The following is a 13,299-nucleotide window of genomic DNA, read 5'->3' on the forward strand; positions in this document are numbered from 1 at the left end:
ATTCTGCGCTCCGAGAATCAAAAGCTGTTTTTTTCTGGATTTGAAGCCGCCGCAGAGAACCTTATTTGACTAACCTAACAATGGCCAAGACCGGACGGGAGGAGAGGACGACAAATGAAAACATTCCCAGCTTACGGGTGCTTTTCCTTTTTCACATTGCAGTTCAATTATTTATTTGTCTCTTGCATTATTTTTTTCCTGTTTCGTTTAACAATAGGTAACCCCACCCTTCACTCTTCTGAGCTCTTTTTACTTTCGGAATGACCTGTATTCGTCGTTTACTGAGCTCTCTTAGCTTCTTTGCTTTCAGTAATGTCATTGGGGCTTCGGAGGGCACTGGTAGCATTTGTCGAAAAACCCAAACGACTGAATTTGCCTGACGAACATGGTTCCACTCGCAAATCCTCCAAACCCAAATCCGAAGACAAATACCCAGACAGCAACAAAAGCACTGATCCAGTATGTTAAGTGGCCATACATGGCAGTCTCCGGTCCGACCTGTCGTCAAATTCAATTCGTCAAATGCTCCGTTACAGTGTAATACGTTTATAATAACACCGGGAGGTTTAAGAGTGTTTCAAAGCTGCCTTACCGGTGAAAATTCTTTCCTTGAATAAGCTTTCATGAATGCTACGCTTGGTATAATGTACACAGAGAAGGAAAACAGGAAAGCACCCATGATGGAGTTAATGGGCCCAAAAAAAGGAATGGCCAGTGCCAAAAACCAGATAACCAACACCACCGGAATCCTCGCCACTGCTTTGAGCAAAAACCTTTCACTCAAGTGAACTCCCACTAGTTTCTCCCACGCCAGAAATATGGGGTTCACGTTCAGTAAAAATGCCACATACTGCAAACACAAGTTAAAGCTGATCACAAAGATTTAATTGAAACAATTCGATTTTGCAGTGGAATAGAAGACAACCTGATGAAGGATCATCGCAATTATGCAGACGTTTTTCGCCTTCGAAGGCGGCAAAACTGCAAATGCATTGGAGCGATGCAAGAGGATGTCCCCGTAGGCCCAATAAACCGAGACAGAATCTGGTATAGTTAACAGGTAGGTGTATAATACGGCATAGATGTAAACGAATTTGTATTTTTGAGGTTTCCACATCGCTTCCATCAGTTCTCTGTGACCGGCATCAAAGCAATTATTTATGAATGACGTATAACAGTTTCAGAATTCCAGCAAAGAGGAAAAGAGCAACGAGGGTTACTCACATGCAGAGTCCATGGCTTCCGTATGAGAACAGAATGTTTGTTGCTCCAGTAAAGAATTCCACCAAGTTCTTCGGTCCTTGATGTCTCACTTGGCCAACCTGAAAGTCTAGTAAATGTTAGTAATAATATGGATAGATTACCAATATTTCTTTACAAATCTTAGCAGGTCAGAACCTCTTTAAACAGTATGATAAGGAGCAAAGGATCACAGAAAGCAGCTAAAGTAAGCTTAAGTATGCAGAACTATTCTGTTCAGTAAAATTTCTAATGTCGTGAGACAAGGTTGGACGAAATACAACGAGGGGGTCAGCAATCACCTGACCGTGCTGGATGGCAGCAACCGTCATATACGCTGAAGTAATGCTGGTTGTAGCAATTCCCAGAATAGAGGCGAGACGAAAATTATGGACTGAAGGCAACAACACGATTGGCAGAGCCAGTGCACCAAACAAGTACAGCCATTCTCTCTTGTTCCAATTTGAGTTCATGTAGTAGATATGACTGAGTAACTCAAACACGAGGATGTAACCAATGGTTAATTGGTTATGAACTTTATAGTAGTTAAAACATAAGCAAGCTTTTTTCTTTTGTCAATTACCTTGAACAGGCTATGAGCTGCAACACACAAGTAAATGTCTGAGCTGTCATATTAAAAACCAGAACGGCTTTGCCAAGGGTGCTCCCTGCAACTATGCTGATAACTTCATGGTACTGAAAGAAGTTGTTGGCGATGAGCTGTCTTCCATAGGAGGAATTCTTCGGTAAAATCAAGCGGAATAAATCTTCTGTAAAATCAGAACGGAAATTCGATACGAGAAATCAGAGGAGATTCGAGAAATCAGAGGAGAAAAGGTTGTAATTCTATCTATCTATCTATCTATCTATATATATAAGAGTATAACAAATATATGAAAATAAAATTAAAAAAATACAAAAAGAAAGTTTTCTCCGGTGAAAGGTTACATGGTATCAGAGCGGGAATAACCATAGGTCCAATTCTCATGCGTTCGGCGATGATGCGGGGAGAAAAATTCCCTTCATTTTTCCTTGATCGACCATTGTACCTCCAACTGCAGACCTGTCTCGTGAATCGATTTTTGGAAGCTCCCGTCGTGGAGAGTCGTTTTCTCCGAAAGCGACAGAAACAAAGCGACTTCTGGTGCGGCCAAGCCTCAACCAGATACCAAGACCGCTGCTTGTGCAGCGACTCTGGCCGAGCCTTTGATGTATGGAGTGCCATTCCGGAGACGATGGACCCTGGTCTCCCAGCGGAAGACCTCCCATTGCTGTCTCGCACTGTTCGGAGGCCAGAGTCGCAAGGACAATGACTGTTGCATCGAAATTAAAATCCTGCTACTTAACTTTGGGCGGATTTTAATTTCAAATCCAGCGACTCAAAGCCGAACTGGGCTCAAAGCCGAGTCTACCAAACTACTCAGATCGGACTAAGCCGAGTCAACCCAATGAACATGTAGGAATATCACTTGCACTCATCGCGGGTTCTTTGCTAATCGTGACCCTCTCGTGCTCGACCATGGCCGATACAGACTTCCAGTCCAGTGAATCTCTGCCCTCCTCTGTCCTGGTCGAGTTGACCACGAGAATGATTGAAGCAAATATTGTTGCACCGATTGGAATCAAGTTGGATGACACCAACTATGCACTTTGGTCCCAGGTTGTCGAGATGTATATATCAAGCAAATACAAGCTGGGGTATTTGAATGGTGAACTCCCTCAACCTCCTCAGACGAATCCTACCTTTTGACGATGGCGCACAAACAACTTTATTGTCAAAGGATGGTTGATTAATTCCATAGACTCTTCCCTCATCAGTAACTTCATTTGATTCCCAACAACCAAGATAGTCTGGGATGCCATTGTTACTACATATTTTGATGGCAGTGACACCTCCTAGTTGTATGATCTTCGGCGATGTGTGACACGTCTCAAATAGTCTAGTGGCTCTCTTGAAAAATCTACAATAATCTCCAAGGCCTCTGGCGTGAAATAAACTTCCACCGACCAAACCCGATGGTGTGCTCAGCCAATATTCAAAGGCATAATACCTTAATTCAATAAGAGCGAGTAGATGTGTTTTTGGATGGTCTCGATGATCACCTAGACCATATTTGAAGTGATGTTCTTCAGATACAACCTTTCCCGACCGTGGAGCAAGCCTATGCTCATGTCCATAGGGAAACTGTTCGTCAAGCAATGATGGCGATTGGTAGCTCCGATGATACACCAGAAGCAGACTGGCATCCAAGAACTTCAAACATAGCTTGCATTCTCCGACACACTTTGGGTCTATCTCTCTACATTGTGGAAAATCCAATTCTAACTCTAAATCACGAGCCACTTCTGATGGAACTAGATGCTTTCACTGTGAGAATGCAAAACATACCTACGAGACTTGCTTCAAGGTACACGAATATCCCGAGCGGTGACACAAATTCCAGGTTAAAAAGCGTCATGATGTGGTTCAGAATAATGAAGCCACGAGCAAGGCTACGGTGGCTACAGCAGAGTCGCATCTTTCCCTCATTCCATTCGATAGTTCAAAATCTACTGCAAGTAATGCACTCCTCGGATCTACTAGAGAGGCTGATTGCAGCACGTGGAAACTTGATTCTGGAGCAACGGACCATATGACATTTGATGCAAATGATTTTTCTCAGCACTTTGCTCCTCGGCGGACTAGCAATGCCAATGCTAATGAAGTTATTTCTTCGGTGATAGGGGCTAGAACAGTGATGTTATCACCAGCCCTACCATTATCTAATTCTTTACTCATGCCTTCTCTTTCTCACAAGTTACCGACGACCTAAATTGTGTTGTTATTATTTACCTTACATTTTGTCTTATTTAGGATATTCTCACCAAGGAGATTATTGGACGTAGTACTAAGAGGGGCCTCTATTACATGGAAGATTTCAACGTAGGAAGTGCATATCACATGTGGCACCCGAGTGACCTCAAAGTGGAACAGATTTGGCTGTGATACCATCGGTTAGGCCATCCTTCGTTAGGGTATTTGGAACATATGTTTCCTGATTTATTTTCGAATTTGTTAGTTATGGATTTTAACTGTGAGATTTGCATTCTAGCAAAAAATCATCGGGTCAATTATTTGTTAAGTATGAATAAGAGCGAGGATCCTTTTGCTTTGATATACTCTGATGTGTAAGGTCCTTCCCTCAAAGATGCTAGGTCTAGTATCCGTTGGTTTGTAATATTTGTTAATGATTGCACTTGAATGACTTAGTTTTACGTGTTGAAACACAAGGATGAAGTCTTTCATACCTTTCAATCATTTCATAAGATGATCCAAACTCAGTTCTCCGCTAACATTCAAATTCTTCGATCTCATAATGGTGGAGAATATGTGAATCATCAGTTCCGTGATTATTTCCAACACCATGGACTGATTAATGAAACCTCATGCCCCCACACTCCTCAGCAAAATGGCATTGCGGAGCGGAAAAATTGCCACATTCTTGAAATAGCTCCGACTCTTTTACTTGGGGCTGACGTACCTAGCCATCATTGGACTGATGTTGTTGCTACGGCCGTCCATCTCATTAACCGCAGCCCTTCCAAAATTCTTGAGTTTAAGACTCCACTACAAGCCCTGTCAAACTATGTTTCATTACCCATGGTGTTGATGTTTCCCCCTCGAATTTTTGGCTGCGTTGTGTTCGATAATCTCCACATAAACAAGCGCTCGAAGCTTGATCCGTGTGCCATTTGATGTCTGTTTTTTGGATATGCCGTCCATAAAAAAAGGGTACCACTACTACGATCAAACTACTCGGCACACATATGTCACTATGGATGTCACATTCCTTGAATCTGATACTTTTTACTCGTTTGCTACATCCACTTTTTCTCTTTAGGGGGAGACGAGAAGAAGCGCTGAATTGGTTAACATTTGACTGGTTCAAGGACACTAATATGGCTTATGGAATAAAATCCAAAGAAGATATCTTCAAAAGTTGATGAACCAGTACCCCTCCTCTCAGTATTTAGCGACCCATCTCCTAAGAATATCATTGAGGTAAGTACTCTCGTCATACCTCAAAATTCTATTCATGTAAATACTCCTGTTGGCAACCAATCTCCTGAGAATATCATTGAGGTAAATACTCCTGTGACACCTAAAAAAACTAATGATGTGGCTACTCCTGCTGGCAATGAATTACCTGTCAGGCGCAATTGGGGTAAACCACCAAACAGATATTCCCCTGAAGTGAAGGAACAAAGATTGAAATATCCGATTGCCAATTATGTGTCTACAAAAGAATTTTCCGAACCCCAGAAGTTTGTAAATGAACTCTCCTCACACCATGTTCCTACAAGTGTTGATGAAACTCTAAAAGGCACAAGGTGGGCTCAAGCCATGAAAAAGGAAATTGAGGCATTAATGAAAAATGAGACCTAGAGTCTTGTTCTTCTACTTGAAGGTAAAAGAACAATGAGGTGTAAATGGGTATTCTCTAAAGTACAAATCCGATGGAGCAGTTGAATGGTACAATGCAATGCTAGTAGCAAAAAAATATACAAAAACATATGGCGTAGATTATCAAGAGACATTCTCACCGGTGACCAAATTAAATATTGTTAGAGTTTTAATATCTCTCGCAGCTAACCTTGATTGTCTACTACACCAATTTGACGTTAAAAATGTTTTTCTCCATGGAGATCTTGAAAAAGATATCTACATGAATGTCCCTCTAGAATCTTGCAAATTCCAATGAACTCTATATGACATGAAGAAATGTCTTAGAGCATGGTTTGGGGGATTGAGTTTGGTATCAACGGGGTAAAGTAATAACTTTGACAATGTATATAGACAATATGATCATTACAAGAGACAATCCAGAAGAAATAGCAAGACTTCAAGAGCAATTGGCAACATAATTTAAGATGAAAAATCTGGAAAGACACAAATATTTTAGAGGAATCGTAGTTGCTAGGTCTAAGCAAAGCATATTCTTTTGCCAATGAAAATATATCCTAGATTTATTATCAAAAGTTGGACTCCTGGACTGTAAGCCTATTGATACCCCAATAATCCCAAATCACAAACTTGGAAAATACCCAAACCAAGTGCTAACTGACAAAGGAAGATAGCAGAGGTTGGTTGGGAAACCTATTTCTCTCCCATACACGACCTGACATCGCCTATGCAGTAAGTGTAGTAAGCCAATTCATGCATTGTTCAAGTGAAGAACATATGAATGTTTTGAGTCAGATTCTTTGATACCTAAAGTCCTCCCCTGGGCAATGGCTCATGTTCTCAAGAAACCATCACCTAAGGGTTGAAGGTTATATAGATGCTGACTGGACATGGAATATTTTAGATAGAAGATCCACCTTAGGCTATTTTACGTTTGTTGGAGAGAACCTAATTACATGGAGAACTAAAAAGCAAAAAGTAGTAGCATTATCAAGTGCTGAAGTCGAGTTTTGTGGGATGGCTAAGGGTTTTTGTGAGTTTCTCTGGCTTCGGAGATTATTAATTGAAAATTGGCTTTGGCACAAACTATGAGATGGACTTATTCTGCGATAACAAGGTGGCTATTGATATTTCGCATAATCCGGTTTAGCATGATCAGACTAAAAATATGAAAGCAGATCGGCGCTTCATCAAACAAAACCTTGAGGCCAAGATAATTTGATTTTCGTTTATTAAATTTAAAGACCAATTGGTAGACATACTTACAAAAGTAGTATACAACAAGAACTTCTATAACTCACTTGGCAAGTTAGACATTAGACATACGCACCAACTTGAGGGGGACTGTTGGCATGAGCTATCTTCTAGAGGAAGAAGTCTTCTGTAAAATCAAGAGGAAGAAGTCCTCCGTAAAATTAGAACGGAAATGCGATCCGAGAAATCAGATGAGAAAATGATGTAATTCTATGTAAATATAAGAGTGTTGTAAATGTATGAAAATGAAAAAAAATATACGAAAAGAAAGCTTTCTCCAGTGAAAGCTTACAGAAGTAACAAAGAAACAATAATTGCTAAACTCAATACAACTTCTGCTTTTTGAGGCATCAAACAGATCATAGAAACAATTTTGCTGCTGAAAAATAGTAAAAGGGTCAGTGAAATAGCCAAATTTTTTAAGGTAACTCTTCTCCTGCTTATGCTCTGGTTCTTGGCTATACATGTGGATACTGTCAACTTCTACAGTAGTATCGATTGCTACCGACAGGGATGGATCCGGAGCATCTTTCTTTTGAGCCAAAGCATCTAATTTAAATATATTGCAAGATTCACGGGACCATGGATTTATTCATTTCAATCCAGTACAAACTGTAGTGCTGAATGAAATCTTACGTGCAATTAAATTTATATTTGAGTTGTTAGCTTTATCTGTCATCCCATCTCCTTGAACAGCAACGTGGGAACTTTTTACTGTGTAGGGAAACAAATGTGAGTGACTCGAGGAATTTTCTGAACTACAAATCAGATTGGAGCAAAACATTTTCCAAAAGAACAATGGGAACGCAAAACATAAATTCTTTAATGGACTAATAAAACAATGTGCTTGGTAGAGTGAAGAAGTGTCAACCTGGAGGATATGTCTTTCATGAATGATACCAGCAGTTCTGGTTCTCCGTGAAGCTTCTGCATAAAAAAGATTCAGAATGTAGACTGTCCAGCACCCGAATGCTCCATAAAGAAATTGGGAACACACTCCAAACCAGAAACCCATTTGAGCAAAAGTATAAGGCAGGGTAAGGATCAGCGACCCAACCTGACAATGAAGAGGAAAAATATTTTAGAATCTTTTAAAAGACACTGGCAACATCTAAGTCATCTTTTCTTTCGAGTAAACAATTAGAGAAATGATTGCAAACCCAGTTGGATAATATTATATGAAATGCTATGCAGAGTCCATCCGAGACAGAGCGCTCAATTTCTAGACCATTTGAGACAAGCATAAACCATATGAACTGAAAATCGATACCAAAGGATAACCTTCTAAGAAAGATGATGGGGTTTCGGAAACCAAATTTCCATACGTGCAGTAGTAGTAAGCAAATAAAAACTAAGGGGAAAGAAATTTCAGAGCTCAGAGGCTCATAAAAGTGATGATTCTGTCGAACCAAAAACCAGTACGAGCTCCACCAACGAAATAAGAAAGGAAAGAACAGAAGCAGCAAGGAAGAATGAAAGAACGAAGCACCTGTGCTGCAACAACATTGAGCCAGGCATCAAAAACAGAACCTCCATGCCAAACAACAGCATTCCACACATCCTTGAACGACCTTCCCTCTCCAACCTCTCGTTGGTTTGTTGTTTCCTCAGTAATTTGCAGCGCACCATTTTCCGTCTCTTTAACATCCATTAGACGTATGAAGATACGAACGATCAGAAATCTAGACAATTAAGGAAAACCCCAAGCATATTTTCGAGTAATTCCGGAAACAGGAAGAGGCTGCAACAACAAAACCCGGAAGGACGTCCCAAGTTCCTGGCATGAAGAAACTTCAACAAGAATTACTAATTTTTTCAATTGGGACTGGAGACGAAAGTGACTACCAAAAATAGGCAAGAGCCTGCGGTCTGTGCGTGAAAGAAAATATCAGTTGAAAACTATCAGCACCAATCTTTGTCTTCATTAGGCGTTTAGTGTTACAGACGGAGACTTATCCTCGTCACTCGTCAGCAGGTACCGAAGCTTTTCCTGAACCATCTTAAATTTCAATCGAGGGAGCGACGATTATTACTGCGAATCATACGAAAACTGTAGCAGCGAGAACTGGTGCACCTGGTAATTGCCACCAGTAATTTCTGTACCCTTATAGAGTGGCCTGATTTTGGTTGGCCATTAATTGAGTCAAGAAAACATTTAATTTTGTGCCAAACGCCATTGACTGGGCCAGTCTTTGTGCATTGGTTGGAGTCAATAGGGAAAATGGCACATAGGAAAAACTGGTCCGCTTCGACTCCCAGTGATTTTTCCGGGAACTTGTAATTTTCTTTCTGCGTCCGATTTGTTGGCTCAATCTCGGCTGCTTTTGTTACCAAAGAAACCATAGTAATAACGCTTCGTGAATCAAGAAATGGTCCGAAACCCTGTGTGACAGAGTACTGGACTCGTGCTTCAAGAAAGCATTCGTGTTTCAGAGTACTGGACTCGTGCTTCAAGAAGAAAGCATTCGTGTTTCAGAGCTCTGAGAAAAAACAGCCTCTGCGAGGCTGGGACTTGATAGGCTATGTCAGAAGAAGCTCTGAGAATCAAAAGCTGTGTTTTCCGGATTTAAAGCCGAGCCGCCGCAGCGGATCTGATTTGACTAACCTAACGAGGGATTTCTATGGGCAAGACTAGACGGGGGGAGAGGACGACAAATGAAACATTCCCAGCTAGTTCAATTATTTACTTGTCTCTTGCATTATTTTTTTCCTGTTTCGTTTGAACAAGAGGTAACCCCACTCTTCACTCTTCTGAGCTCTTTTTACTTTCGTATAGTCTCTTTACTTTCAGTAATGTCCTTGGGGCTTTGGAGGGCACTGGTAGCATTTGTCGAAAAACCCAAACGATTGAATTTGCCTGATGAACATGGTTCCACTCGCAAATCCTCCAAAACCAAATCCGAAGACAAATACCCAGACAGCTACAAAGGCACTGATCCAGTATGTTAGGCGGCCATACATGGCAGCCTCCGGTCCGACCTGTCGTCAAATTTAATTCGTCAAATGCTCCGTTACAGTGTAATACGTTTATAATAACACCGGGAGGTTCAAGAGTGTTTCAAAGCTGCTTACTGGTGACAATTGTTTCCTTGAATAAGCTTTCATGAATGCTACGCTTGGTATAATGTACACGGAGAAGGAAATGAGGAAAGCACCCATGATGGAGTTAATGGGCCCAAAAAAAGGAATGGCCAGTGCCAAAAACCAGATAACCATCACCACCGGAATCCTCGCCACTGCTTTGAGCAAAAACCTTTCACTCAAGTGAACTCCCACTAGTTTCTCCCACGCCAGAAATATGGGGTTCACGTTCAGTAAAAATGCCACATACTGCAAACATAAGTTAAGCTGATCATAAAGATTTAATTGAAACAATTCGATTTTGCAGTGAAATAGAAGACAACCTGATGAAGGATCATCGCAATTATGCAGACGTTTTTCGCCTTCGAAGGTGGCAAAACTGCAAATGCATTGGAGCGATGCAAGAGGATGTCCCCGTAGGCCCAATAAACCGAGACAGAATCTGGTATAGTTAACAGGTAGGTGTATAATACGGCATAGATGTAAACGAATTTGTATTTTTGAGGTTTCCACATCGCTTCCATCAGTTCTCTGTGACAGCATCAAAGCAATTATTTATGAATGACGTATAACAGTTTCAGAATTCCAGCAACGAGAGTTACTCACATGCAGAGTCCATGGCTTCCGAATGAGAACAGAATATTTGTTGATCCAGTAAAGAATTCCACCAAGTTCTTCGGTCCTTGATGTCTCACTTGGCCAACCTGAAAGTCTAGTAAATGTTAGTCAGATTACCCACAGTTGATCAGAGCTTCTTTAAACAGTGACAGACAGTGGCCTTGCATTACAAGGAGCGAAGGACAACAGAAAGCAGCTAAAGTAGGCTAAGCATACAGAACTTCTCTGTTCAGTAAAATTCCTAAGAGGGGCGGTCAGCGATCACCTGACCGTGCTGGAGGGCAGCAACCGTCATATACGCTGAAGTAATGCTGGTTGTAGCAATTCCCAGAATAGAGGCGAGACGAAAATTATGAACTGAAGGCAACAGCACGATTGGGAGAGCCAGTGCACCAAACAAATACAGCCATTCTCTCTTGTTCCAATTTGAGTTCATGTAGTAGATATGACTGAGTAACTCAAACACGATGATGTAACCAATGGTTAACTGGTTATGAAGTTAATGGTAGTTAAAACATAAGCAAGCTTTTTTTTTTGTCAATTACCTTGAGCAGGCTATGAGCTGCAACACACAAGCAAATGTCAGGGCTGTCATATTAAACACCAGAACGACTTTGCCCAGAGTTCTCCCTGCAACTATGCTGATAACTTCATGGTACTGAAAGAAGTAATAAAGAAACATTAATCGCTAAACTCAATACAACTTCTGATTTCCAAGGCATCAAACAGATGATAGAAACAAGTTTGCTGCTGAAAAATAGCACAAGGGTCAGTGAAATAGCCAAGATTTTTTAAGGTAGCTCTTCTCCTGCTTATACTCTGTTTTTTGGCTATACATGTGGACATTGTCAACTTCTACAGTTCAAGGTATCCATTGCTTCCGACAGAGATGGAAACCGGAGCATCTTTCTTTTCTTTGATCCAAGAGCCAGAGCAATCTAATTCAAATATATTGCAAGGTTCACGGGACCATGGATTTATTCATTTCAACCCACGGCAAGTGCAATTAAATTTATATTCGAGTTGTTAGCTTTATCTGTCATTCCTGTCGCCTTGAATAGCAACGTTGGGAGCTTTACTGTGTAAGGAAACAAACGTGAATGACTCGAGGAATCTTCTGAATTTACAAACCAGAGTGGAGCAAAACATTTTCCAAAAGAACAATGGGAACGCAAAACGTTAGTTCCTCAATGTGCTTGGGAGAATGTAGAAGTATCAACCTGGAGGACATGTCTTTCATGAATGATACCAGCAGTTCTGGTTCTCCGAGAAGCTTCTGCATAAAAAAGACTCAGAATGTAGACTGTCCAGCACCCGAATGCTCCATAAAGAAATTGGGAACACACTCCAAACCAGAAACCCATTTGAGCAAAAGTATAAGGCAGGGTAAGGATCAGCGACCCAACCTGACAATTAAGAAAGGAAAAATATTTTAGAAAGACATTGGCAACATCTAAATCACCTTTTCTTTCGAGTAAACAATTAGAGAAATGATTGCAAACCCAGTTGGATAATACTTAAAGAAATGCCATGCAGAGTCCATCCGAGACAGAGCGCTCAATTTCTAGACCATTTGAGACAAGCATAAACCATATGAACTGAAAATCGATACCAAAGTATAACCTTTTAAGAGAGATGATGGGGTTTCTGAAACCAAATTTCCATACGTGCAGTAGTAATACGCATAATAAAAACTAAGGGGAAAGCAATTCCAGAGCTCAGAGGCTAATAAAAGTGATGATCCTGTCGAACCAAAAACCAGAACGAGCTCCACCAACGAAATAAGAAAGGAAAGAACAGAAGCAGAAAGGAAGAATGAAAGAACGAAGCACCTGTGCAGCAACAGCATTGAGCCAGGCATCATAAATAGAACCTCCATGCCAAACAACAGCATTCCACACATCCTTGAACGACCTTCCCACTCGAACCTCTCGTTGGCTTGTTGTTTCCTCAGTAATTTGCAGCGCACCATTTTCCATCTCTTTAACATCCATTAGACGTATGAAGTTGCAGGGGAAAACGAACGATCAGAAATCTAGAGGAAAACCCCAAGCATATTTTCGATTACTTCCGGAAACAGGAAGAGGCTGCAACATCAAAACGCGGAAAGACGTCCCACGTTCCTGGCATGAAGAAACTTCAACAAGAATTACTAGTTTTTTCTACTGGCCCTGGAGACGAAAGTGGTTACCAGAAATAGGCAAGAGCCTGCGCAGTGAACCCGTGTCTTGCAGTCTGTGCGTGAAAGAAAATATCAGTTGAAAACTATCAGCACCAATCTCTGTCTTCATTAGGCGTTTTGTGTTACAGACGGAGACTTATCCTCGTCAGGGTCAGTTACAGAAGCTTTTCCTGAACCATCTTAAATTTCAATAGAGGGAGCGAAGATTACAACTGCGAATCATACGAAAGCTGTAGCAGCGAGAGCTGACGAACCTGGTCATTGCCACCAGTAATTTCTGTACCCCTTGATTGAGTGGCCTAATTTCTGTTGGCCACTAATACAGTCAAGAAAACATTTAATTTTGTGCCAAACACCATCGACTAGGCCAGGCTTTTTGCGTTGGTTGGATGTTTTGGTCCCTTTCTCCTGGTGGATGCAACATTGAACAGATGTTATAATGATCTTGGAGAATCTACTGTCATGAAACATCCATACTCCT

The 13,299-nt window shown here is 41.1% G+C and overlaps 2 protein-coding genes across 3 annotated transcripts; both read right to left on the minus strand.

Moving 5' to 3' along the window:
• Window positions 1–132: 132 nt before the first annotated feature.
• On the minus strand, window positions 133–8,773 carry LOC137955371 (auxin transporter-like protein 1). The gene is made up of 8 exons (XM_068802282.1): window positions 8,427–8,773; window positions 7,809–7,994; window positions 1,823–1,935; window positions 1,542–1,725; window positions 1,225–1,322; window positions 926–1,133; window positions 593–850; window positions 133–498 (listed from the first exon to the last, which is right to left on the minus strand). The coding sequence occupies exons 1-8, from the start codon at window positions 8,586–8,588 to the stop codon at window positions 316–318; spliced, it is 1,392 nt and encodes a 463-aa protein (XP_068658383.1). The 5' UTR covers window positions 8,589–8,773; the 3' UTR covers window positions 133–315.
• A 675-nt stretch (window positions 8,774–9,448) lies between these two features.
• LOC137956832 (auxin transporter-like protein 1) lies at window positions 9,449–13,010 on the minus strand. Of its 2 annotated transcripts, XM_068804469.1 has the most exons (8): window positions 12,469–13,010; window positions 11,857–12,042; window positions 11,182–11,294; window positions 10,902–11,085; window positions 10,625–10,722; window positions 10,342–10,549; window positions 10,010–10,267; window positions 9,449–9,916 (listed from the first exon to the last, which is right to left on the minus strand). In XM_068804469.1, the coding sequence occupies exons 1-8, from the start codon at window positions 12,628–12,630 to the stop codon at window positions 9,725–9,727; spliced, it is 1,401 nt and encodes a 466-aa protein (XP_068660570.1). In that variant the 5' UTR covers window positions 12,631–13,010; the 3' UTR covers window positions 9,449–9,724. The 2 variants fall into 2 exon arrangements, with proteins under 2 accessions (XP_068660570.1, XP_068660571.1); XM_068804470.1 differs by lacking the exon at window positions 11,857–12,042 and having other exon boundaries at window positions 12,469–13,009.
• Window positions 13,011–13,299: the final 289 nt, after the last annotated feature.

Source organism: Aristolochia californica, unplaced genomic scaffold (assembly GCF_029961685.1).
Source record: "Aristolochia californica isolate CCGP_79_NKW_82.1479 unplaced genomic scaffold, dmAriCali1.0.hap1 SCAF_2, whole genome shotgun sequence".
NCBI classification, from domain to species: Eukaryota; Viridiplantae; Streptophyta; class Magnoliopsida; order Piperales; family Aristolochiaceae; genus Aristolochia; species Aristolochia californica.

Bases quoted from the DNA above. Each gene is read 5' to 3' on its own strand.
- LOC137955371 (XM_068802282.1), bottom strand. From the start codon at position 8,588: ATGGATGTTAAAGAGACGGAAAATGGTGCGCTGCAAATTACTGAGGAA. The intron at 1,936-7,808 runs GTTGACACTTCT...AACTTCTTTCAG, and splicing joins ATGAAAGACATATCCTCCAG to TACCATGAAGTTATCAGCAT. The intron at 1,134-1,224 runs GTGAGTAACCCT...TGCCGGTCACAG, and splicing joins GGAAGCCATGGACTCTGCAT to AGAACTGATGGAAGCGATGT.
- LOC137956832 (XM_068804469.1), bottom strand. From the start codon at position 12,630: ATGGATGTTAAAGAGATGGAAAATGGTGCGCTGCAAATTACTGAGGAA. The intron at 11,295-11,856 runs GTTGATACTTCT...TACTTCTTTCAG, and splicing joins ATGAAAGACATGTCCTCCAG to TACCATGAAGTTATCAGCAT. The intron at 10,723-10,901 runs GTGATCGCTGAC...CTAGACTTTCAG, and splicing joins CTGCCCTCCAGCACGGTCAG to GTTGGCCAAGTGAGACATCA.